Source organism: Drosophila montana, unplaced genomic scaffold (genome assembly GCF_035044405.1).
Source record: "Drosophila montana isolate Dmon_TW-CO22-7 unplaced genomic scaffold, ASM3504440v1 contig_3733_1, whole genome shotgun sequence".
NCBI lineage: Eukaryota > Metazoa > Arthropoda > Insecta > Diptera > Drosophilidae > Drosophila > Drosophila montana.
This window is the reverse complement of record NW_026998620.1, coordinates 11,886,914-11,912,860: the sequence shown is the minus strand read 5'-3', so window position 1 is coordinate 11,912,860 and position 25,947 is coordinate 11,886,914. Positions and strand designations below refer to the sequence as shown.

The following is a 25,947-nucleotide window of genomic DNA, read 5'->3' as shown; positions in this document are numbered from 1 at the left end:
GACTCCATAAAGAACATATATTCTAGATTAGCATCAACAGCCAAGTTGTCCGCCGGTCGGTTTCTATGCGAACCAGTCGTTTTAAAGTTTTAAAGCTATCGTCTTGATACCACGCATAGGTATGTTTTCGTGTTGCAGGCAGGAAAGAAGTGTCAGCATTTATACTGAGTAATTTACAGATACACATTCAAGAGCTTTTCCTTTACACACTTGCAAAGCGGAACACAACACACACACACACAATTTCACACACTCACTCACTCACTCACACACACTAAATATGCGTTTATTCAAACTTTGTGCAGTGTCTATTGTGTATTGTAAAACATGACCAAATGTGATTGTTGTTGTTGGTGTTTCACCTTTGAGCATAAAATGCACAACGATAAAAGCGGAAAACAAATTTGCTGGCAAATGAAATGAACAACGCCACGTGGGCTGTTGATTGGGCCTGTCCATGGGGTGGGCGTGGCCGTAGATGCGGATTGCGGTGGGGCGTGTAGCTCAATGAAAAATACAATCAAATGCATTCAACTGGAAAAGCTGTACGCAAAAATAAATACACATATAAGCATGTAAAAGAGTGCAAGTGCGCGCGTGTGTGCATACGACTGTGTGTGTGTGTGTGTGTGCGAGTGTGTGTGTTGGCTGTTTGCATTTGTGGGCTGCACACTTTTGGCTGCACACAATTGGATTAAAATTTACACGCAGTTCAGCCTCGGCGGCCACACACGCAATTATCTGGCAACGCAACGCGGCGTGGCAGGGCGGCGTGTGTGGAGTGTGGAAAGGGTATCCAGCGGCTGGTGTTGGCCTTCGCGTGACTGCGTTAATGTGCTTAACAATAAAATGCAGCGCATTAATTGATAAACCAAATGCAAAATGATGCAAAAAATAATAATGAAAAAAAAAGAAGAGGAAAACCAAGTATGAAAAAAATAAAATGCGTTATTGCTGGGCCTATTAAATCAATTAAAATGCCAAAGCAAGTGGCATCGCCCACTGGGCCACCCAGACAACCGAGCCGCAATTCATGATAGTTTTTCATAAATTTTATGTCTAATTTGGCGACGCGCTAATGACGCGTTCATGCCAGGCGGCCAGGCGGCCAGGCAGTCGGGCGGACTGACGACCAGGCGGTCCAAGTATTGGCCCCCTCTCAAGCCCACTCGTCCCTTTCCACAGCCTGCAGCGATGCAGCGAATTAAAAACACTTTGCGCGCATTTTGCATACAATTTTTGGATTGAGGCCAAACACATGCGGCGGGGGCAGGCAGTGGCGTTGGCGGAGGGAGGCGCTCATTTAATACGCCTTAATTTCATTTTCATTTTAGTTAATTGCACCAGAACTGGCCAAAAGCTGAACGGATGCGATTAGCTCACTAGCAAAAAAAAAACACAAATCAAATAGATCTCTAACAAGCAGACTTTAACAGAAAGAAAAAACTTTAACACAAAGATAACTGACTGTGTTGCTCTAAAATGTGACAACAGGCAGAACAAGGCATTATTTATGCTAGAAATATTGCTTGTCTTTGTTCCTTAGCAGAAAGACCCTAACTATTACCTATAACAAAAACTCTAAGCTTTACATACTGTATTTGGTATTATAAAAGCAAAGCCTGGTTTATCAGCCGAATTTAAAAAATACCTGTATATTAAGGCTTAATGTTTGTAGCTTTACAATCTTCCAGCAATCAAACGAAAAAGTTCTTTGAGAGAATATATATTTGCTGTAGCTCAAAACAGAGGGCATCATGACTGCCAGCCAAACATAATCGTAAATATGGCTTTCCACATCCGCAATGCCTCGGCTCCTCGAGTTTCTTACCATTTTTAATGGAACTATTGAATATAACTGTTATCTTGAATTAAAATATTGAAATATAATTATTTCCACATTTTTCAAATAATAATCCAGATAGAAACACAAAATAAATTAAGCAAACTTGTTTTTTATTGTAAAAATAATCCGGATTATTATAAAATATTGGAGTTCCCATCTTTAACCTGTTCGTTTGAAAATTTATTCGATATATAATTAACAGAGCTTGTTTAAAGCCTGTGTACAGGGTAGCCAACAAGTCGACCTTTCTAGCTTATAGTTCCATTTCCGCAGTTGTTGCTTGTACGCTTGTCTCGTAAATAAATCGAACGACCAACATATGGCATAGGACCTTTTGGTGTCTTGTTCGATCTATTAAATGCACATAAAATCATATGCAGCATAAAATAATATGAGAGGTGAGCAGAGCAGAGCAGAGCTGAGAAAAAATAAATGTGGTGGTAGGTGGTGCAGCGGGTGGTGCTGCTTTGGTGGCGCCTTGCCAGCCATGTGGAAAAACAAAGGGCACAACTTTTGAGCAAATAACAATTTATTACATCAATAAACTTTTTGGCGCTGCGAATGCCACGGATGCTCTGCTTCAGCTTCAGCCTTGCTCCGCTTTTCTGTTTAGCCCTAAGGTGAAATAATACGAAAATTATGCAAAAATGCCGACAACACAGGCATAAACAACGATATGCTATAACATTTCTTTTAAGGCTGGCATATTGGCAAGCATTTGATGAGATTGTAAAAGCAGCCAGCTTTCATTAGAAGGTGAATTGAGTTTTGCCCAAATTTCAGGGAATTTATGAGCCACGTATTTTATGAGAAGCATCGCTTCAGATTTGCACCAAATCTAATATACGCAAAATAAGGCTCTAAGCTCGAAAAAAGAAATGTTTGGTTGAGGGTTCGAATCAATGCCCTGCTTTTGAGTTCGGTTCGGTAAAATGGTGTTCCGCATGCACGATTAATAAGTTCAACATTTCTAGAAACCAATTAAATTTCAAATTTATAATTATATACAAAAATTTAAATGTGCAAGTCAAAGTGCTTTAAATTTCTGGCGCCAAGCTCAGAGACATCGCCTTAAAGTATGCAATGGAAAATGCGGCCACAATTGGAAATGGACAGCAAATAGACCGCTTATCGGTTGGGCAATTGAAAAATTGCAAATGCTTAAGTAAATAAACATAAATTATTATCAAAAAGCACATAATGCTGGGAAATCTAGCCACGAGCGAGTCATAAAATTGCTGCTGCTCGGTTAAAGCTGAGGCTATCAAATTGGCTTCTGATGCCGATTTGCGACGATTTGAAACGATTTGCGTTTCATTTATTTATTTTCATGCGGCACACAGGCAAACAAATTGAATTCTCTGGCAAACACACAAACAAGTTCAGCTGGGATGGGCGGCATACGGGCGTGGGGCGTGGCAAAAGGCGCAGCAACTAAATCAAAGTAGAGGCAAACATAAAGAGGCGAAAGCGAAAAGTGCAAAGCGGAGTCACAACAGCGCGAAAGTGTCGACTCCTGTTGTTGTTGTTTCTGCTGTTGCAAGCGATAAGTTGCAAAAAATTACTTGCTACATCGTAAACAACAACAAATACATTGCCCAGTCGGCAACAACCCTTTGCCCTTTCGACAGGATTGGGGCAAATTGCACGTAGTATTTCAGCATCAGCATCGGCATCAGCCACGGCTTATCCCGGGCAATGAAAATTTATACAAATTCGAAAAAAGTGACAACATTTTGCTTTTATTGGCCATTAAAACGACTTAGCGACTTGGCGGCAACTGGGCGGAGATCACATGAGATTTGTATTTGTACCTTGCGCCCACTCTGCATACGAGAAACATCCGCTGGCCGCGATTCTACGAATCTGTGAGTGTGTGTGAGTGTGTGGACGCGGACACATAATCAGTCTTTATGACAGGGGGAGCTGGCACGCGAATGTGTTGCCAATTCCCATTCGATAAGAGGCCAAGAGATTTTTAATGGCATGGATAAAAAATCAGTTCACTAGATGGCTTTAAATTTGAAGCAAGACCAAGAGCTAAAGGAATATTTCGCCAAATTTGAGATTTGTCTTTCTCGCATGAATAAATGAAGGTGAGAAATCAAAAACGAGTGCAAATCAAAATTATTTTCAATTTCAGAAGTTTCATTTAGTAAAATTTTGGGAACTGTTCAAGTCAAATGAGCATCGATTTAGGCTATAAATTTAAGTATCTAAAATATAAAAAGTACATTTGAAAAATTAATCTCTATATATAAAACCGTTTGTCCTGACTGACTGAATGACTGACTGATTGGTGATCAACGCACAGCTCAAACCATAGGAAGCAGAAATTTTTACTGTAGATTTTGGGAAAATCCACCCGCAACTATGGACAAATCGCGAAAAAAGTTGTATGGGCGTAAGCTGTTCCAACATTTATTTCTTAATTTGAGGGATCTTAAGCTTATTTTCAAATATCTCTGTAATATTTTTACCAACTATTACAATCGTATGTATGCATGTTTGTTTCAGTTTATTTTAATACGTACATGAATGTATGCATTTAAATATGTATTGAGCTGGCCTAAAAATTAACTAAATTACAAATATTGCTATACTGCGCGATTCTAACTTATTCAAGTAAGGTTTAGGCAAGCAAGCTGCGTTTTAAACTAATAATATATAATAAAGTATAATTACAAATAAATATTTATACATTTTTACATTTCACATCATAGTTCAAGCTAGATAAATATATTTTCTATCAATATTTTTTGTTTTCAAAGTATCTATATACAAAAAAAAAAACTATTTTTAATTGTATGAAGGGCATCGCTCTTTATCACCATAACAGTAGGGCTTGGTTTTGTCATCCCTTGTCGCCTTTTCGTTGCTTATAATTCTCAAGTAGTTATGGCTGTGGACTTCGGATTGAGGACAAGGGCGTGCCAATCTTAAATCGATAGCAAAGTCAGCAGATAATTGAAACGAGTGGTTCTTAAAATATCTTTACAAACAACCTGTTCAATCTTGCTGTTGAGAGCTTGATGTTCTTGGTCGTTATCTCAAACATTGACCTCGAGCACGCCAGCTTAAAATTTATACTAAATAAAACTTTTCATATTATATTTTGAATGTATTGTATAGTATCCAATTTTTTGTTGAAATATCAAAGTGTAGGTCGAACCATGCAAAAGGAACTTCTAGATACCTTGTTTTGTAAGCTTAGTTGACATTTCTACTTTAAATTGGTCTCATGCTAAAGTTTTCCTTCCCGGAGTGGTGCCACCTTCTAGGCCAAATCTCATTGCTCATCAGCTTGGCAAACAATTTCTTGTGGCACATTTAACAATTTGCAACGTTTAAGACAAAGCCAGCCTTAAAAGGTGCGCCATTTAGCAGGCCTAAGCAAAAAATACACAAGAAATCAGCCGAAATATTGAGCGCAGCAAATGAGGCAAACGTGGAAAATCAGGCAAGGAGCCGGCGCCAGAGCCTGGCCAAATTGCTTATCGGTGGGAAAATGTTGCCGCAGCTACAAAAAAATTTATTGAGTGGAAAATGTTGAATCGCAGCAGCCGCAGCAGCAGATGCCAAGTGAAAGTGAAAATTTTTGCGTGCGACGCTGGCGGCGTCAAATCCATTAACCTGATATTTACTTTTGCACACTCACAAAACACACACACATACACACACTCATAGATCGAAGCGTAAGTGAAAGTGTCTGCTACCGTGTTTGTTGTTGTTGTTCAACTTCTTCTGCTTCTGCTTCTGCTTGTACACTCCTCAACCCGCCCCTTGGCGCATTTCCTGTTGTTGTTTGTTTTGGGGCCCGGAAACATGATATTTTTACGTTTAGTTTGCAAAATTGAATAACACGTAAATGTGTTTAGTGCTCTGTATGTGTGTGAGTCTGTGACTAGGCCGTAAATTAAACTCCCCCACAGATAGAGAACGCTGGCTGGCATAGGTTGAGCTAAATTACTTACATTACATTAACGCGAACCGAGTCCTGCCTGGCTGAGATGTTGCCTATGAAACGCAGCTGTTGATAGCCGTTTGGCCATTTGGCCAAGTTTATTGGCCCACGCGATAAGGCAAAGAGCAGTTAGGCCTTTTGCTTTGCGCCAACTTTAAAGAGCAGCCTTCAGGCAGGGGGCAAATCTGTCAGCAGCAAATCAAATTAGTTGCCCCCGCCTTGAAAACACTGAAGGAACACGAATTGCAAATTACAAAAAATTACCTTTGGCAGACGGTTTTACCCTTTTTTCTTATTTTGGTTTTTATTTTTTGTGTTTTTATTTTTTATGCTGCGCATTTTGCGCGGCAGGCAAAAACCAATTAGACGCATTTCTGATGGACACGCGCTCAATCATTCACATTGCTGTCAAGTTGCTGCAACTTCCAACCCCCGGCGCCAATGGACTCGCAACGTGAGGAGCATTTGAAATGCCAGTGCCAAATGTTGGCTGCCAAAAATAAAACAACAAAAAATAGAAGGCGAAAAAATAGAAAGCAACAAACTCATTACAGCCCAAAAAGACTGCGGCCCAAAAAGGTGCGCAAAATTGTCTACGTTCATTTTTCAAGTATTAGCAGCGCAATGAGTAGGGCCGAGCACATTAATAATGCCCAAATTGGGCAGGGGCAAGAAAATGCTGTCAAGGCCCAGGAAGGGGGCGGGCTTGGGCGTTGCTGACGAGTATGGGCGATCTTTGAGTTGGCCATTAAATGGCCTCTGGCACTTGACGCACTCGAGCCAAGCAATTTAGCGCTAATTGTATGAAACGGCTCATCAATAGTTCAAAGGATGCCATAAATGAACCTCAGCTGTCGCATAGATTTCAATAATTTCATTGAATTTCGCACAGGTTCCTCGCATTTTATTGCGACGCGGCAAAAACTTTTCCTCAAGTGTCTTCCGTTTGTCATAAAATCTGGCTCTGCCCTCTGCCTGACAGCATATGAATCACAGCAATTGGGCAGAGTTTAATGGCCAAACTTTGGCCATAGATGTAGCGACAAATGAGCAACTGCAAATGTGACTTTGTCTGTTCTGTCACAGTCGCAGCAATGATTACAGCAATTACAGCAGTCGGTAGCCTTTCAGTTGGCCAATTGGCTGCCACAACTCGGTCGCGCTCCTGGCCAGCTGCCCCAACACGTTGCTGCGGCCCCAATGGCCGTTCCCCGACTGATGGCCCTGCGGCTGGCAAAGGCCGAGAAGCGTCACGCTGCCATGTTAGCTACTACAGTGGCAACACTTAACAGCCACGATGCTGTTAACGCAATGTTTTGGCCATTTCCCCTTACGATATATGTTAGCTTAACGTCAAATAGCATTCGAAGCAATCGAGCATTCAGAAAATATTGAGTAACTCGTTTCGATGAATATTATACAATTTTTAAATACGTAAATAATTTTTGGAATATTCAAAATGAGAATTAAAATCTATTAATATTAATGTGTACATACCTTTAATTATTTCACTTAATTTTATAGATATATTTTGAAGGTTTCGAAAATATCTGAAAAAAGAAATTACATTAAAGCTGTGCTGCTGTTTGGTTTTCATAAATTGTTATTATTTCAAAAAAATTGTATAAATGTTTGCATATGTTTCTTGATAAAAATGCAATGAGATCTCAAAAAAAAAATCCACTAACTAAATAATAGCCCTAACTTAGAGCTCGGTCTGTGAACATGGTTTTCTACATCCATAAATCTTGGCTCATTTTATTTAATTTTCAAAAAGCAAGATTTTAAGAAGAACCGTTGATATTTTACTTATGCAAGATGCGCGCTTATTTAATTTATACCCAACATTGGCATCTAACATATCCTCAAAAGGTTTTTACATTGAACCAAACCATGTTTAAAGGAAAAATATGGTTTGGTTTGTGCTTTATTTCGGTTGTCCATTGGCCAACTGGTTTGGTCGAAGATTTGGTTCATAGTTGTTAATAAATTTGTTAATAAACAGCTTAGCTATAATACAGATACAGAATATTATGTTCAGGGAAGTTAACTATGCTGACTTATCATCAATAACAACTGAACTTAATCGCAACTGTAAGACTGCTGATAGTTCGAATCGAAAACCTTATCTAAATCGGCCAAGCACGCAAAACCTTTAAAAAGGCCAAATTAAGATAGATGATAGCCAGATTTAATTACATATATTTCAAACAACTTTTATGTTTTTGGTGTGCAAATTTAAGAATATTAAATTATTGATCGTAAATTATATATATTATTATTGCAGGGCACTTGAATGTTTCAGTTTTGCGTTTAATATTTATGTCGCACACATTCTATTTAACAATGAACAATGGCAGACAAACAACGAATTGTAATTGAATGAATCCAGTTGTCCGCTACGTACAAATATTCTACACAATGTGCAAAATATAATGTAATAATGTTTCATTTGATTTTGGCTGGGAATGATAAATACTGGCATAAATCGCACTATGCCACATACGTTTCCCTTCGCTTAACGGAGGGCGGCCATTGTATTAATTTGTCATAAAGCTCTGTGATGCGGCCCCACTAATTTTGGAGCCCATAAAAGACAAAAAATGTCAACTGTCTACCAATAATAATAATAATTATATTTAGCAACTCAATGGGAGATATTATTATTATTATTATTTTAAATGCGATCTCGGCACCTGCTCGACACCATTGGAAATATTGTCCGGGCCCAGACGTGGCACATAAACAAAACGCCAAACAAATCAAAACAAGACGCCTGTACGTGCTGCTGCTCCAAAAGGTCGAGGAATAGGCCGCAGTAATAAATACATATATATATATATATATATATATGCCAAATGCAGATACAGATGCGGGTGTGGATGGGGTTATGTATTTGCTAGAGATTTGCTCAGACGATCGCTAAAATTAGCGAGCGGATGTTTTGACGCTACTTTGTTGATGCTAACCCACATCGTATTTGAGTTGTTGTTGGTGTTCACGTTGTTGTTGCTGTTGTTGTTGTCAGCAGCTAATTAAAGCATATTTCCTACGCATAACTTCCTCAGCAAGTCAAAAATCTGCATATATGAAGTCGTAAAACTGTGCTCAGCTTTTTGGCTCAGTTTCTGCGCTAATTTGTGTGTCGGGTTTTTTTTCGGCATCTCATTTTTATGCGTGCTTGCAACAAAGTTGCCCCAGGACAGGGAGCTGGGCATCTAGATCTGGATCGTAAAGCCGCTTGACATTAAAATCTATTCCCCACATAAAAACAAAAAAAAAAAAACAACAGAAAAATTGGCTTGCAAACATTCACAAATGCCACAAGGCAATTTGTCAACAATGTTGTCATATTACCTTGATACAAATTTTTTATTATCTCTTTTTTTCTGTGCTGTTTGCATTTTAAAAAGCCGCAGCTTCTGCTGTCAGTCATTGTCATATTAACTGTGGATGATTTATCTGCCTGACAAATATTATTAAATTATTATGTATTTTGAGATTTGAGCGCAGAGAACCAGGACGAAAAAGGCATGCAAATAACTTTGCCAAATGCTGCCAAACGCTCACCGGGGAGCAATTTGTTTTTCAAAACCAGAACTACCTATAGAGCCGCCAACCCCACCGCACACCCCGCCATACCGTGGCAGCACTGACAACCAACCCCTGGCGAATCAAAGCGTTGTGTGTGGCTTGTAATAAAATGCAAAAGAAATAGTCCAGAGAAAAACATGTCAGATTGTTGTAGCCGGGAGTGGTCAAATCGATTATACCCTACATCCAGCTCCGAGCTGAAATTGCAAACATTCGAACCGCCTACTCCGCACCTAAAGCAGGGACTTACCACCTCATACCATCTGATATTTATATAAATTTAAAAAAAGATATTCAACCAATACAGATTGTGCCAGTTAGGATAATCGGGGAAGGCTTAAAAAACTTAAATAATCTGTTGATCTATACGATAACTCAGCTCTTATAACCTCCAAGATGAGGTAAAAAAAACTAACTTTCTGAAAATTGATACTTATCAATTTCGTGAAAAAGCGGTAAGATACTTTTATTTTAAATAATCTTAATTTTCGGAGATAGTTGAAGGGCCAAATATTCAAATTTAAAGTCTGTAGATCATATATTCTTTGCACAAACATATAATACCCTTCTTCCCAATTACGTGAGTACAGGGTATTAGAATGAGAAGAAAAGGGCACAGACACAGCGACAGAGTGAAAAAGGTAGGCGATGGCCTGAGCACTTGTTTATATCTATGTAAAATTCGCAATGAAGTCGACCGAAACTGGCACAGCAAACACAAAGAGCAGCGAACGGGGGGTGTGGGGCTGGAAGGGGTGGCAGTGTAGCTGGGGGTATGTCAAATTGGCGCAGCAGCGCAAATAAAGCAATTTGTATTCAAAATATGAAAGCTAGGGAAGCAACTGTGACGCTGACTTTCAACCCGGCAGCAACAGCAGCAACGGCAGCAACAACAACAGCAACAAGCCAGTGTCTCTTTGTCACCCTTGGGCAACGAGCAGCCCCTTCCCCGGTGGGATGACCAAATTTCGTTCTATGCGGTTTGCAAATAATTTTTCTACACGCTGGCAAAATTTCTTTAAAAATATTTCGCAGCGGCGACTGGCGCCAACGCAAATACGTCGATTGCGATAAGAAACATTTCCGGATAGTTGACATGTGAGCGGCAAAGGGCAAAGTTACGTATACACCGCATTGCCAGCGCCAGCTGCTTTAAAATTGGCATAATGAGATACCGCCAGCGTCTGTCGCAAGGTCTGCTGCGCGTGTTATGCGGCTCATTAGCAGGCAAATTAACGCCGTCGTCTTCTGCAGGTGCCCCCTCGACCAAGCCATTAACATCCTGCAGACTAAGCCCACGAAAGTATGCAACACTTTGTGTAATAAATTAGCGAGGCACAAGCAATTGTGCGCGTGTGTGTGAGAGAGTGTATATTTGGTGCTGTAGTATATATTGTTTGATTTGTGACTCAATTAAAGTCAACGACAGCCGTGGCAGGAAGGTGCTTGCAACAACGTATTAGTAGCATTTAGTCAGTGCACTCAACACTCGACGGACCCAAGTGGCTTTTGGGGTCGACAGCCGCTGACCACATGCAAGTTTTGAGCCCGGCGCCAGTGCATGCATGCATTTTGTGTATGTGTATGGGCATGTGTGTGGGTGTGTGACTCTGTGTGAGTGTGTGCACCGCTTGCAGAGCTAATTAAAGCGGTTAGCCCAAATGCCACATAATGAGGCGCACAAGTGCTGCCAAACACCGTTAACACTGCCTGTCATTTGTCAACGTACGTGTGCTTGCCTATATGTGTGTATATGCATAACAGACTGTGCCGCGTGAGTGCCGTGTGAGTGTGTGTGTGTTTGCGTGTATGTGAAAAGCTGTTGAAAGCAACTAATTGGCTGCGAAGTGGCTTACAATTTGGCCTTGCTCGGTGTGTGTGCGACAATTGAAATTAGCTCTGCAGCCAAAACGCCAACTTGGCCAAGCAAATGGCTTTAAGGCCGCATCCTACTGGTTAGTCCAAACTTTAAGCCAACTGACAAATGTGTCAAACGACATGTTCACATATGTTACACGTCGATAATATCGGGATTCACAAACACGCACTCACTAAAAAAAAACAAGATAGCACAGCCGTCTTCGCCACGCCGAAGATTCAATACCCTTTAAGACATATAATATAAAAGTCCTATCTGATACGCACTTTCAAATATATTGGAAGCACTTCTAATTGCTGAGCTTGGTCAAGAACTGTTTTCCATACAAAACCTGATTTATCAATCGATTCTTCCCAAATAATTTCCAAACTAGTTTTCCAACAAATCCTAATTTTCGGGCGATCATTTCTATGGAAACTATACGATATGCAATATTACGAAATTTCACGAGGATAACTTTTAAGCTGAGAGGCTGATTTGTGTAGAAACAGAAGGACGCAATCGCCAATTGATGCTAATCAATCATACAGCATATCCTTCGCTAGTTGACACATTGAGTAAGAAAATGATTATACCTTCTGCAAGGGTATTAGACGATGTGAAGCAGAACACACGCTAAACTTTGCTGCTGGGCAAGGACTAAACTTTGGCAATGTCCTGGACACTGCAGTGTCACCTTTTCAATAAACTGCGCCAAACGACGCGCCAAAGCCGTGGCAAAAAAAAAAGAGAACAGCACCAAAGTATTAATCCCCAATCGTTTGCCAAGCACGCCAAGGATGCGGATGCGCCGCCTGCAAAAAAGCGAAGGGCAGGGCAGACAAAACGTTCGGGCAACAGCTGCCGCCGCCGTCGACCTTTGTCCATGTCCGAGAGAGCAAAAACAAAAGCTGCAGAATTCCAATGGTCAGCAGAAATGCGCATAACTTTGAAAAGTTCCACACACACGCACACAGATGCCGGCAGACGGTCGAGACAGTAGCTACCTAAACACACACACGCACTCGCCAGGACATACCTTCGATTGGGGGCGTCCCCGCCGCTGCATAGATAAGTCCTGCCTGCCTGCCTGCCTGCCTTCCTGCAGTGCTAATGGCAATGTTCGCACATTCGCAACAAGGGGACTGGAGAGTGTTGGGGGGCTTGGGACTAGAACTTATGACAGGCTAACAAGTGTTTCGCCCGGCCAATGATTTAGTGAACGTGCCGGCTCAGGCCAGGCAGCCAGTGTTGAGTAACTTATGGCCAAAGCTGAGCCAGCGACAGCTGCTTATCAACCCAAACCAAAACCGAGAGCCAGCCCCGCCCAAGACCAAGTCCCGGCTAAACACAATTACCTGTTTACAGCAATATTAAAAGCCGCACCCCGCCGTCTCTTCTGCACAACGCTTTACCAAATACTTCTTGGCAAACTTTTTAATGCTCACCACTAAAAGCGGCACATTAAATTATTATCTGTAAGATTATGAAATTTTTAACAGCAGGTAATAATCGTAGAGCAACGCGCAGAGCAGGGGGATGAGGCCAAATGAAAGACAAACATTGGAATTGAGCCAAAGCGAAAAAGAGGCGGGGGGCGAGAGCGAAGCCGGGGCAAAGCTTCGTTGCGCAACTTGAAACGGCATTAATGAGAATGAGTATGGGGTGTATATGGGTGGTTAGGGGTATATGAGCCTGTATAACGGTAACAGCCTTCATCTTTGTGCCTGTAACTGAGGTAATTCAAAAGTTTGCGCCAAGGCGCCGCACTCGCAACACATTACGGCTAAGTGCCGCCGCCGCCGCAGCCGTAGCCGCAGTGGCAGCCACAGACCTGCCCCGACATATCTTTGGCAATGACAGTCAGAAGTATTTACTTCTAGACACTTATAATACCACCACCAGCAACAATTAACTCTTGTCGAGTGGTTGGCATTTCGTTTGGGCTGGTTAGACGGAAATTCCACAGTGCGTTTGCCTTAAAAAAAAAGAAGAAAAGGGGGGAAAAAAAGTGCGACAAAAATTTTGACGTTTCTTTGCGGCAATTGGAAAATTGGTTTTGCGAACGTGTGCAATTGTTGTTTTTCCGATTTTTTTGACTGTTATTTTATACCCTGTACGAATTGAAAACGTGTAAAAAAGAGTGTTCATATTTTCGTGTAAACGACAAAAGGAGGCTTACAAAATTAGCTTTAAAAGAATATGCTATATGATTGGTGATCATATATATTCGAATTGGTCTGTGGGTCTGTTCCTTAGTAAAAATACTTAAAATTTTGAATCGAATGCCGTCTTACAGCAGATTAATCAAATCGATAAGTAAGATAAGGTTTTCCAATCATAGCTATCTAACTTATAAAGCTCGACACACCAAACGAAGGTCAATAAAGCTTGACGGACGGACTAAAACTTGCCCTTTCGGATCATTGTTTTCCCATCTCTATTTCAATAACCTATTCACTTAACATTCTATATTCTATTACAAATTTCTCTCTCCTCTTGATTTCCGATTTATTAATTTATTATATATTCCAAATTAATACAACTAATTAAGATAATTTTTAATTTTTACTTTAGAATACCAACGCCTTTCTTTTAAGCTGTAGGCTCTCAAAACTTCACCGACAAAATTAGCTGTGAAAATGTGGCATAAACAGGCAAATAAGTTACCCCCATCTCGTCAATGATATTACTTTGAATTTTAGTATTTTAATAAGACTCTAAGCTCTTAATTTTTCTAGTCTTTAAATAAATAAATACAAGGAATAAATGGATGCCGAACTTTTCAGTTTTTCGATACCTCTATCCGTGCCTAGAATCTCAAGAAACACACATTGAATGACGCATCGAAAAAGCATCGAGCTGAGGTAAATGCAAATTACATACAAATCTGACTACAAATGCCAAGACTACAAATGTTTAATATTCCATTTGTGTGTAAACATATAATTACATAAAAAATCGGAATGCTTTTAAAGGCAGTTGGACTTTCGTTATAGGCTATCTTCTATTCGGGCACTACCGACTGGAAAACTCTGACATGTTTTTCTGTTTTCTTTTTTTTCATCGCCTGCCATTTCTTATCACGTGTCATTGGGTTTGGTTCTTGGACAAAAGCAAATAAAACGCTGACATGTTGCAGAGGCGGCGCCGAGCAATTTGCAGTGTGCACAGGACATAGATGCGGCCAGGACTGCGACTCCCATGCACGACCAATACCGCAAATGAACGGCCCTTGACTAACCAAAGGGGATAGCGGTGCGGTGTAGGGCGAGGGGGGGTTGGGGGAAGGCAGGCTGTGCGTATATGCAACATTGACATGAAGTTAATGGATGTTTTATGACCGACTAACTTCCCCAGCGATAAATCGCTTTTCCATGAGCCAGTAAATTGCGATTTGATTGTTTCTGTTCAACATGCAAACCACTTCCATTTTTGCCTATTCCCCATGCTGTTTTTCACTGTGAAAATGAACGTGAAAAGTGGTCGAGCTAAAGGTCAGTCTCTGTTGTTGTTTTTCATCTTAGCTTAAAGCGCAACACTTTTCGCCAGGGGGGAACGCTCAATCGATATTCCCTTCGAACTCTTATGCGATTCGTCACACGTTGCAAGCCCCATTTTCATGGCAATCAGATGCCAGCCCCAAACCCAATTCCAAATCTCATACTCTCACTCAGTTATGATGAGCGTGTAGCACAAACTAACACAAAACCAAATATCATATAAATCAAAGTTCTTGCGTATCCCAGAAATTTATGAAAATTTATGCACTCAACCCCAGCCGCACCGCACTGTTGTGTCCAGCTTTGTGTGTTGACCCTCTTTGCTTTACCTTTTGTTGTGCCACATGCACCACTAACACACACACACATGCATATCAAGTGGCTCGCAAATTTATACAACTTTTGGCTTTTTGTTGTTTTGCGGGTGGGCCACAAAAATTCATATGATAATGCGGGCTATTCACGATTTTGTTCTGTTTTTTTTTTCTTTTTGGTTTTCCAGCTTTCAACGCATTTGACATTTTCTTTTATAGGTAAATTTCTGAGATGATTTATGTGGCCGAACTCGTTGGAAGAAATACTCGTGGCACGTAAAGTGGCTTTAAATGTGCCCCAAAATGGACTTCAAGCTGTGTCCACAGCAATGTGTAATCTATCGTTTCTACTGTCCACTCTAATCGCCATTTCAACATCAATTTATTTGCTATTAATCCTTCACCTTTTTATTGTTGTAACATGTTTGCCAGGCACTGGGCAGCTCTGCAGCTACAGCTAGAGTTCCCAGCTTCAGCTCCTGCTGCTAAGTAGTCCCCAGTGTCTTGTGCCATTATATTTGCTCTGTCCAGGCAATTAGATGTTTGCGTTTGTCTGCCTGTTCAGCTGCGATTGTTGTTTTTCTCTGTCAATGGAAGGTAAAATGAGCTGGCGGCGATTGGCAATCGATTTCGGGTTACGCCCTGCCCTTGGAGACCTGCGCGCCATGGTTAGTTGCGTGTTATCTAGCAAGGGGCACGAGGTGGGTGGGTGCGGCATGTCGCTTTAATCTCGCTGCTTGTTTGACAAGCTCTTAACACTAATTGAGGATATGTGAAGGAATCACCAAAGCTGCCTTTGTAGCCAACTCCTTTTGACTCCATAATGATGCGGCAGCTCAATTCTATTTCGCATTCCGACTTCAAAGGCGCGTGATTTTCGAACGAGTTGCAAGTTGGCAAACGAGCTCTCTTGGCCTGCGTGCTTTTCGATAAATCAGTTTAATATCGGCGCCCTCAAGAGCTCTGCCAATAGCTTCTAACTGAAGTTTACCATTCATTTAAATAGTTTTTGCTTTATGAAGCTCAACAACAAAGCTCAATCAAAAGCAATATTTATATAAAAATGTGCATATTTTCAAGATCAATTTCTTCGAGTCACATTCACTGTTTTTCAATTTTAACAGTCACTTAAATATCACTTATCCTTCTAACCAGTTGTTCACTTTAACATTGCGCCTTTCAACCGAGACTTCCGGCATTCAACCAAACCCTTGTTGCGAGACTTCCAATTTTATTTTTAATATGAACCAAACCTTAAGCATATCTATCACCTATAAATTTTCGTTTAAAATAACACAGACCCATAAACAGTCAAACCCATCAGTAAAGCATAAATAACTGAAGCTCCAATCATTGCCTTTCATTACTTGTATTTAAAAATATTGGCAATGAATTTGAAAAACCAGATTCACGAACTGAATCAAAGGCAGAAAGTCGGCTCGAATCATACATCGTTGATCTGGAAGCCATGGCTTAAGCTTGTTGTGCTTTTTAGTTTCCTTTAAACGAAGATTTAGTATACCCTAGCCCCTATACCACCTTGTGTTACACAAATTTAGATCCGTTGTAGATTTTTTACCAAAACGGAGACTGTCTGTCGTTTACTTTAAACTTATTGCGCCTGGCAAATAAATTGGCTTTTGTGAACTTTATGAACTCACGCGGGATTAACTTGTACCTTTGATTGAATTTCTTTCTGCGTTCTGCTCCAGCCGAACTTTGGGCCGCACCTCCTCAATCTGCAGCCGATAAAGCAGCATAGCACAGAAATACAGGAGTTCGCAAATAATTCTTATGCTGGCCAAGGCAGCCGACTGTCTGTGGCTAAAAACAGCTGCCAGACGCCGGCAAGTTTTTACGGACAGAAGGGAGGAGGAAGTTGGGAGTTGAAGTCTCAATCTCAGCGGCTGGAATTAGGCGTTTCCGTTCAAGTGGCCCACGGTGGCGCAGTCTCTAACAATTTGAAAATTTATGCTACCCATCGGCAAGCGGCTGCTGATTTTTGATTGTGCAACTGGGAGCCACTGTGGCATCTACCTTTTTGGACGCGCTTAAGTGGCTGTGTGGCACAATTGGTTTGGGACTTGTTTCAATTAAGGCGCATTACAATCTCTCTCACTGTGCCAGGGCAGCTCTACCTTCGATTGGCTGCGAAAGTTTTTATGGTTTTCTGGCGAGATTCTATTATAAAGTTTGGGTGAGACAAGCGGACGGCGTCGGCCAGGGAACAAGGTATAAATAGTTTTTGCGCTACGCGAAAACCGAGAAAAGTAATTAAAATTCAAATAGCAGACAAACATTTACATTAACATTTGCCTCAAGCATGGGAGCAGTGTATCTGCTAGCTCTTGTATACAAGATGGGTATGGGTTCTATCAGTTACTTGGCTTTAAGTTGAAGTTGACGTCGTCGCTTTATTAAGCGACCCTCTGTGGCACTTCGGGCTGCGTTCTTTTGTTTGGCCTGGCGCCAGTCTGGCGCTCGACGCCACAAAGTATGCTATACTTTTGTGCTCTAGGTAAAAATCAGGCGTGTCTGCTGAATGTGTGCGTGCATGTGTGTGAGTGAATGAGTGATGACTCTTGGCGTGTGCTGCGTAGACATAGACAATGTCGGCATGATTATACTGGCACTCACTCTCGCACACACGTCTCTCCCGGCGCTATCCACCCACACACATGACAACGCCAAGCGAGATTATTAATATTGTATTTAATATGTGTGCATGCCGGAGACATTTCATTATTTGCTTTGTTTTCAATCCTAAATGAAAATTCAGCGTGTGTTGAACAATGCTTGAGACCTGTGCCGCATTTCAGCCTTCAGCCAACTACAGTTGATGGCATATATTTACAAGCTGGTTTTATTTTAGACGATTAAATTCAGTTCATCATATTCTTACAGTAGCTTCAAAGGCTGCTTAAAAAGCTTAAAGTATAGCAGAGTGTTGAAAAACATTTAAAATAATGTTAATATAACATATTTGCAAGCAGCTTGTATCTTGTGCCAAAAGCTGGCAGAGTCTTTGAATGCAGTGTTCAAAAACGTTTTAAAAAGTGTTAGGTTTCATTAAAAAACCCTTTTAGTCCTTACTCCAACACTCTTTAAACTAGCCTCCCAGTTAATATTTTTAAATCCAATGTCCAGACATAAATTTTCCCTCGATTCATTTTAAATACTTTCTGCATAATGAGAGCACACATTAAATCACGTTGATCACGCCCTAAAAAACAGCATAAACCAGGTTCATCTACTCGTATTTCATTTTACAGAAATTCAATATCAAAGCAATGCTAACACAATCCGCCCACTCATAGCGCGTAGGACGCAGCGTACGCTGAAAAGTATGCAATGGCAATGGCCATGCCAAAGCGCGTAGAGGTCGTTTTATACCGCATAGTATCTATGTACATATCCACGTCCACGTCCTCGTCCTCGTCCTCAATGGCAGCCACGTATGCAGAGCACGCGTTGATAACCTAAAGTACGACGCGAGCTGCGGCAGCGCCTCTAACAGCGCTGCATGGACATAATTAATTTGGATCCCTTTTATATACCCTTCTAGAGGGTATTTTAATTTAGCTATTCAGTTTGTAACGCACAGAAGGAGCAGAAAAGTATATACATATATTGTGACGTATCAACAGGCGTGTCTATACAGCCATGTCTATATACCGACTGTCAGTCTGTTTCGAAACTTTGCATGGAATATTTCGGAACAGACCAGATCGTACCACTATATCATACCAACGATGGTCGAAAATGTTTCTATATTAAAACCTTTTTGGTTTTCAAGACATCTTAACCAAACTTGACATTTAGGAGCTTCACTAAGTTCCTTACATTTAAGCAGAGACTCAAAGGAAGGCTTTATAGGAGCAATCTTTTTAAAAATGATTTTCGGCTGCGCAACAATTTTTTTATTTTTTTTTTTAGATAACTTGAGCAAAATCCGACAATCTATTAAGCCGGACGATTATATTAAATATAGCTTTAGTATTCTTGGCCTCAAGTCTGCAAGAGTATTTAGTCGTCAGCGTGCCAAAGATAGCCATTCTTTCTTGTCCTACTCTTTTTATTCTAGCCGCCCAGCAACTGGCCAGCAATTTGTTGCTGTTTGCTGCTGCGTGGTCTGGTGTGTGTGAGTGCGTGTGTGTGTGGCTTTTTTTCGCGTTACTTTTGCGTGCAACCAAAAATTAATCAAGTGCTAGTTACTCAGTGCGCGCAGTTTTTAATTAAAGCAGCGCTCTGCATCAAAGCAAACTTTGCTGTAGAATTCTTTTTACATCATTTTTATTTTGTTGTTGTTGCACTTCGATTTGTGGCACGTTTAAAGCTTTAAGCCACTGGAGCTGACAGCTTTCAGTTTTGAGGTGTTGCCGAAGCGCCGCTGGCAACGAGACGAGCGACGACTGCAAAATAATAATACAAACCAATTTCATGCTGAATTAAACAGGGCAGAGGGGGCAGGAGGTTGGAGTGGAGCAGCGCAAACAACAATAGTTGAAGTGTCCTGTCAACAGGCAGCGGCGGCAATTACAACAACAACAACAGCAACAACAGGAGCAGGAACAAAGGCCGCACGTGCATTGCGCTTTTTGTTGGAGACAGGCGCAACCAGGCAAGGGGCATGCCACACACTTGGCCTTGGGCAATTTTAGAAAAACTTTTGCTGGCGCGCTGAATTATCACACGTAGCCCACGCTCACAGCTGCTGATATACTGTTAGTGTGTGTGTGTCGCTTGGCAGCACCTCAGGCACACACCTCGCCGGCAAATGAAAACAGACCCTCTGCAACGTGTCTCGCATAATTTGCAGCAAGTGCACAACAATAGCTGCGCCACCCGACCACGCCCCCACCAGCAGCCCTGCGCTTATCAGGCAGTAGTTGCAGCGCATGGGGTTTGGGGCTGGCGCTGCGACTGGAGCTGGGGCTGGTTGATAATGCGCGTGAAATATTAGAAATTAAAAAGCACATGACAAGTGTCGCGGGGGCACTTTGATTTGTCTGCCAGGCCGCAGACAGGCGCTGACAATGCCCATGCAGCCCCCACTCCCCCAGCTCACCGCACTTTTAATAACTCAAGGCAAACCCAACAATAACAGCCAGAACAACTAGAACAGCAACAACAACAACAATAACGGCGACGGAGTCCAGCCTTTGCTGGGGTGTTTCAATAAATTAGAAAACACCTGTTTTGGCGACGCTGCCGGCAGATGTCTGGCCCCTTTCCCCCAACAAACACCACACTCTTCTAACCTATAAGCAAACGCGTAATGAAAACAAGCTAAAATGTCGCCGTCGGATGCACCCGACTAGGTTATACTCGTTCACATTCTAAACGTGAATCGAAATTTGGCGAATGCATATTGTAGGGATAAATTATAAAAAAACTTTCCATTTTGCAGGTTATGGCAGGTGTCCGGTTATGGGGGCCGTCTGTTTAGCGAGCCTTCACTTGTATGCCAAATATTTATTTAAGAGGAATATACTCTCTTCACTCTGTGAGCGAGTATAATAAGCGCAATAGTACACATAATTTGTATTGGGGTGTCGCCTACCCTCTCGCCATTCCTCTCCAGCAAATGTAAATGTGTGTGTGCGTAATTTATGTTTTTTGCTACTTGGCCGCATTTCGCGGTTTTTTATTGCTACGTGTTTGGCGCGGATCACGGCTGGCGGGGCAGCAGGCCGCGCCGTGCTGGCCATAATGTCGTCATGACAGACGCGGCCATAAAAGATAATTATGATTCCGGTAATAGGTTTTATTTTCGCGTGTACCTCTTTTGTTCGTGTGCCCACAACCAGACGCACGAGCCACGGGCCCGCTCATTGCCAAAAAACTGACGCCATGTTTGTGCCCCTTGTTGTTGTGGCTGCCGCTGGCACAAAGGTCGGCCGCTGCCTCCTCGGCTAACTCCGTCCGTCCGAATGGCTGGCAGTGTCTACATTTACTTTTCGGGTGACCAACGTGGCATAGAAATTATGCGCATTATACGCGCCGCGCTTCAGCGCCTTGCTAAAAAATGATATCCGCGGCATAAAAAAACTCACTTCGTTTTATGCCTTTGATAAATTGCAAGCGGTTTAAGTTGTGTGTGTTACATTTTTAATTAGCACTGCAGGGCCGGGGTGAATGGATGGCGTAGAGGCGGAGGTGCTGGGGCAAGTTTGCTAAACTCAGTCGCGCAAATCAATGCCGTGTTTGTTTTTGCCTATTCTAATGAAGTTGTCAACCTTATGAAGATTAATGCCGCCTTCACCGTTTCAAATTAGAAAGGAAGAACTTTCGCTTAACAAAGAATAATTGTTGAAACATGATAATTGTCTTAAATGCGAATGCAAATTGAGCGAGTGTCAGGCGAATGTGATTAATGGATGACACCGAAGTGACCCAGTTTCAATTAAACTGGCGGCGGCAGCGGGTCGCCGGGAAAATATCCTTTGAGTGTTCATTGGCGAAAATCAAACAGGCAAAAGCGGAAATGACAGCCGTTGACGTCTAATGGAAAACGTGTGCGGGCATAAAAATGGCCGCTAAGAAAATGCATAAAAATTGTGCGAAGGCAAACAGCGCAGACAGGATACACAGGACACACTGAGCACACAGAGCACATGTGCGCAAGGACATGCGAGGACAAACGGAAGTCACATACGCAAACTTCGCTTATCGTCCAAGACACAAAGTTACTTTTGTCCATAAAATATTTTTATACACCAGCTGCAGATCCAGCTACAGGATACAATCGCTGCTGCCCGCCTCAGCTGGCATATACCTACACGTAAAAGGAGCACAGCGTCTCGGGGCTTGGAGCTGGACTTGCGAATGGAAAATTGTTTACACAAGTCATAAGCATTTTTTAGCGAGCCTTGGCCACATTTACTTGGCCGTCTGTTTGCCAGCGTTAAGGCGCTTCGCATTTGCATAAACCTAGCCAGCAAACCAGGACAAGCAGGACAGCCCATTATGCTTAGAGACAAGCCACCTACACACCCACACACACACGCACAACTTTTGACAACTGCAATAATCATAACTGCAACGCTCACCATTGATTTCTAATGCGAAGATTGTCGCATAAAGATTCACCCGGCCAGCGCCAGGCGCCATTAATGGCTTTGTCTTACAAGTCGTTCGTGAAGTGTTCGCATTTCCACTTGATTTGAATTTTCCAACGAGCCCATAAACCAACTAAAGTTTCAACTGCCCCAAAAAAAAACCCGTAACTTTAGCGCTTTAGTTTTATGGCAACGAACAGAGCTGCGAGTGGGTCATCAACTGGCTAGAAAAAAATAAAACTAAAATGCTGAGCATTGATTGAAATTGATATGCCCTCGAAATAAGGTGGTGCTGCGCCTACAACCAACGTTTTACTGATCCGAAATTATCTGCTCCAAGTGGTGCAGGGCCAATTTTTGTGTGTTTAGGTGTACAATGTTTGCACACTGCCGAAAAATGGACCCACTCCCATTCAATATCATGTTCGAAAGGGTGTTCCAGATTCCAGCGATTGCAATAGTATAACGCCTTGTTTGAATACAAGACCTCATCGGGGCTATTTGATGTATAAATAGACTGAAAAAGGGAAAGCTAAACAACATTCCCATTTAGATTGTGAACTTTTTCTTATTTTTAAAATCCATAGTAAGGTTTAATTTATGAATAATATTATATAAACTACAAATTAAATAATATCCATAAAGTAAACTTTGCCATGGAATTTTTAGAATTTAGAATTTAGAAATTTAGAATTTTTAAACCTCTTACATTTTTCGCAACTGTACAATTTACTTTTACTTTACGTTTCTGAGAACACAGCATATGACGTCTAATCGATGTCTGAGACTAAAATAAATAATCTTCGTGGCTTTTCCCATTTTAGGTTAAACGACATTTTGTACCGTGACATGTTTGCCCGTCGTCGTCCATATCGCAGTTGTTGTCGCTTATTTCGATCCACTTTTTGGACTGCTCGCAGATGATTGATGACACTTAATTGATGAGCATCGGGCGGGGGATTTGAAGTGACTTAACGTAAACATTTGCACTTGGCCCAGACGAACGACTGGCTTTAAGTGCTGGCGGTCAACAGCTTTCGGCTTAAATCTGGCCAGCTGCGAGATGGCCACCACGAGACATTTTCCAGGTCACAGGTGCTTTTGTTGTCCGCATTAGATTTGCCTCTGACATTTGCCCACACAAATCTCTTTCTGTGTATGTGTGCGTTTTGCCCTTTTTGTTTGGCAAAAGTCTGCCCATTTGGCTGTAAAATTTATTTCATTTGACCGCCCGCTCGCCCCGCGCTCTGCCCACTACACGCGTGACGCTGACAGTTTTATGGCAAAGTTAAGCCGATATCAACGGCAGGACACATGCCGCTTCAGGATGACAACCGCTGCTAGCCCCGCCGCCGCCATAAAAGTGCAAAATTTAAAGCCCTTTCTGGTCATACCTTTGCCAACAAGTGGGCGGGGCTGGTGCCTTGCTTTGTGTGTGTGCAGCTATTTTGTATACAAAAAGGTTTTTAGGTTTTCCACAAAGCCTTTCAATGAAATCATTCATGGTTAAAGCAGATAACAGATTGTCACATTCCTCTCCAGAGGTTGCACACTGGGCGTGCCAGTGGGCTTAAATATGGAATAACTTTTAATAAAATCATCAAATATTAATTGAAGAACTGCAAATCAAAAGTTGCAAATCGTAGAACGAGATGGAATTTTTCGGGTCACGGGAATAGACGAAATATATCTAAGTTTTTCTCTTAGAATTATATACTTTAGTTATTCACCTATCTTCCGCGCGTGAAGAAATACCCATTCTACATTTAACCACAGTTTCCGGTCAGCGACGTGGATATTCCGGAAATGGTGAAACTGAGTTTGACACCGATCGGACAACATGCAAAAAGGTTTTTGCAACCGCTTTCCACTAATTTTCCGTTACTTTAAACAAAAATCAGCTGGTCATTCAATTAGTTAGGACAAATAGTTGTATATATCAGATCTAAATGACATATTACATTGACTGTGTATTACATATCGTACTATAAAAGCTTATTTGTAGCCGGGCTAATGTTTCATTGCAGACTCGGGTGCAACTAGATTTCAATGCGTTTATTTGAGCAAAAGACATGAAACCATTCGTATTGCTCGAGCCTGGTCTGAACGTATTCGCCCAGGACGTAGATATGAATGGGCACAAACAAAGAGTTTGCTCCTTCTGTCAATCCCTGGTGGGCAGCAGTGATCTTGACATCAATTAAAATGGTTGCGTGTAGCATATAGAGAACGCCACAAGCCAATGAGGCAATCGATTGAAAGAGCATATAGAAAGCGAACGGATGAACGGGCGTTTCCTTCTCGTAGACACCATCCACGGGCTCCTTGCCACAATACATCAAGTGAAAGTCGCGTTCCGCATCCCACATAGTTAATAGGGAAATCATTGTAAATCCAATCGAAGCTAAGCAGGATTTAAAGATTTCCATGCAAATTGTGGGAATGTGGCCTGAACAAATGTTAATGCTTTGAAAGAGTGTGATCACCATGAAAACGTAGAAGGTGAGCAGATAAATATACTGAAAGATATGCCTATCCCACGTCAACATATGCATATCAACGGACATAAATCCCTTTATGTGATATGCCAAACAAAACATATTGAATATCGTCTCCAGCGTGTAAAATAGAAACGAGATCGGCCGCAACGTAGTTGACGATGTGGGTATATCCCGATCTGTGATAATGGTTCCCACCCTAACCATGTCTTTGGAAAACGGATAATTTGGGAAGAATTTCTGGCTTACAAAAATTTACAAAAAATTACAATTTAATCTGTTGTTTTAGACGTGACAAGTGTTTGAATAAGTCAACTGTCATTCATCAAACAGTTCGAGTACCACAAGCTACTTGTGGCTATGGTCAACAAATATTTTCACCCTTTCTTACAGTAATAAAATTTAATCACCTTTTAGGTAACATGTGGACTGTTTGATTACATTTAATTCCCAAACGAATAACCTGTCTGCATTACCAAGTAAAGTCGAATAATAAGAGTTGACCAATTGCATCAATAAATTTACTTTTTTTGTAGGGTATAGATGAGCTTATGAATCACTGAAGATTATTTGTATGCTCTTGAAAAGGGTATTATCGTTTTGTCATGAAATGTGTAACACACAAAAGGAGACATCTCCGACCCCATAAAGTATATAGTATATTCTAAATCAGCATGAACAGCCAAGTTCACGAAATAATCATGTCCATCTGTGTGTCTGTCCGTCTGTCTGTTTCTTTTGCGAACAATCTCTCAGTTTTAATGTTATCGTTTTAAAGATTTGCAACCGTTCGTATTTCGGTTACAGGTTGGTTACACATGTGTTGGCCATATCTGACTACAGCATATATCTGCCATATGAACCATCAGTCGAATATGGAAAACTGTTTTGTTGATCAAGATATCTAGACCAAACTGTGCTGCTTATATATCAGCCAAATCTAATCAATACCGCACTAATGTATCATATAGCTCTATAGGTAGAAGCGTCGTTGTTGTATGAAATTATTCTGCTTTTCAAATTATTTACATCAAACTCAGCATTTACGAGCTTTTTTATTATTCATATACATATCTGCAGAGCTGTGGAGAAAATTTTTACAAGGGCATTAAATCTTCGGCGTGCCGAAGATTTCCGTTCATTCCGTTTTGTTTTGTTTTGGACACGTGCTAAGCCCATTGTTATGGTTAAGCTGCATAAGCAAAATACGCTGCCGGTCAAAAAAAGCTGCCAGCGCACTGTGGAACTTAACATTGTCATGGAAAAAGTTACTGGTGTAAGATTCCATAATAATGGCAAAATATGGCAT

At 41.4% G+C, this 25,947-nt stretch overlaps 1 protein-coding gene and 1 long non-coding RNA gene across 2 annotated transcripts in view; both read right to left on the bottom strand.

The window, feature by feature from the left end:
- Positions 1–25,947, bottom strand: part of LOC135436066 (uncharacterized) — a 184,662-nt gene that overhangs the window by 99,907 nt on the left and 58,808 nt on the right. The window contains exon 2 of the long non-coding RNA XR_010437470.1: positions 7,308–7,360. This is a non-coding gene — a long non-coding RNA (uncharacterized LOC135436066). The remainder of the gene's footprint in view (positions 1–7,307; positions 7,361–25,947) is intronic.
- On the bottom strand, positions 24,054–24,947 carry LOC135436391 (uncharacterized). Its single transcript, XM_064693979.1, has one exon. It carries the CDS (start codon positions 24,843–24,845, stop codon positions 24,180–24,182), a length of 666 nt encoding a protein of 221 aa, XP_064550049.1. The 5' UTR covers positions 24,846–24,947; the 3' UTR covers positions 24,054–24,179.

Bases quoted from the DNA above. Each gene is read 5' to 3' on its own strand.
- LOC135436391 (XM_064693979.1), bottom strand. From the start codon at position 24,845: ATGGTTAGGGTGGGAACCATTATCACAGATCGGGATATACCCACATCG.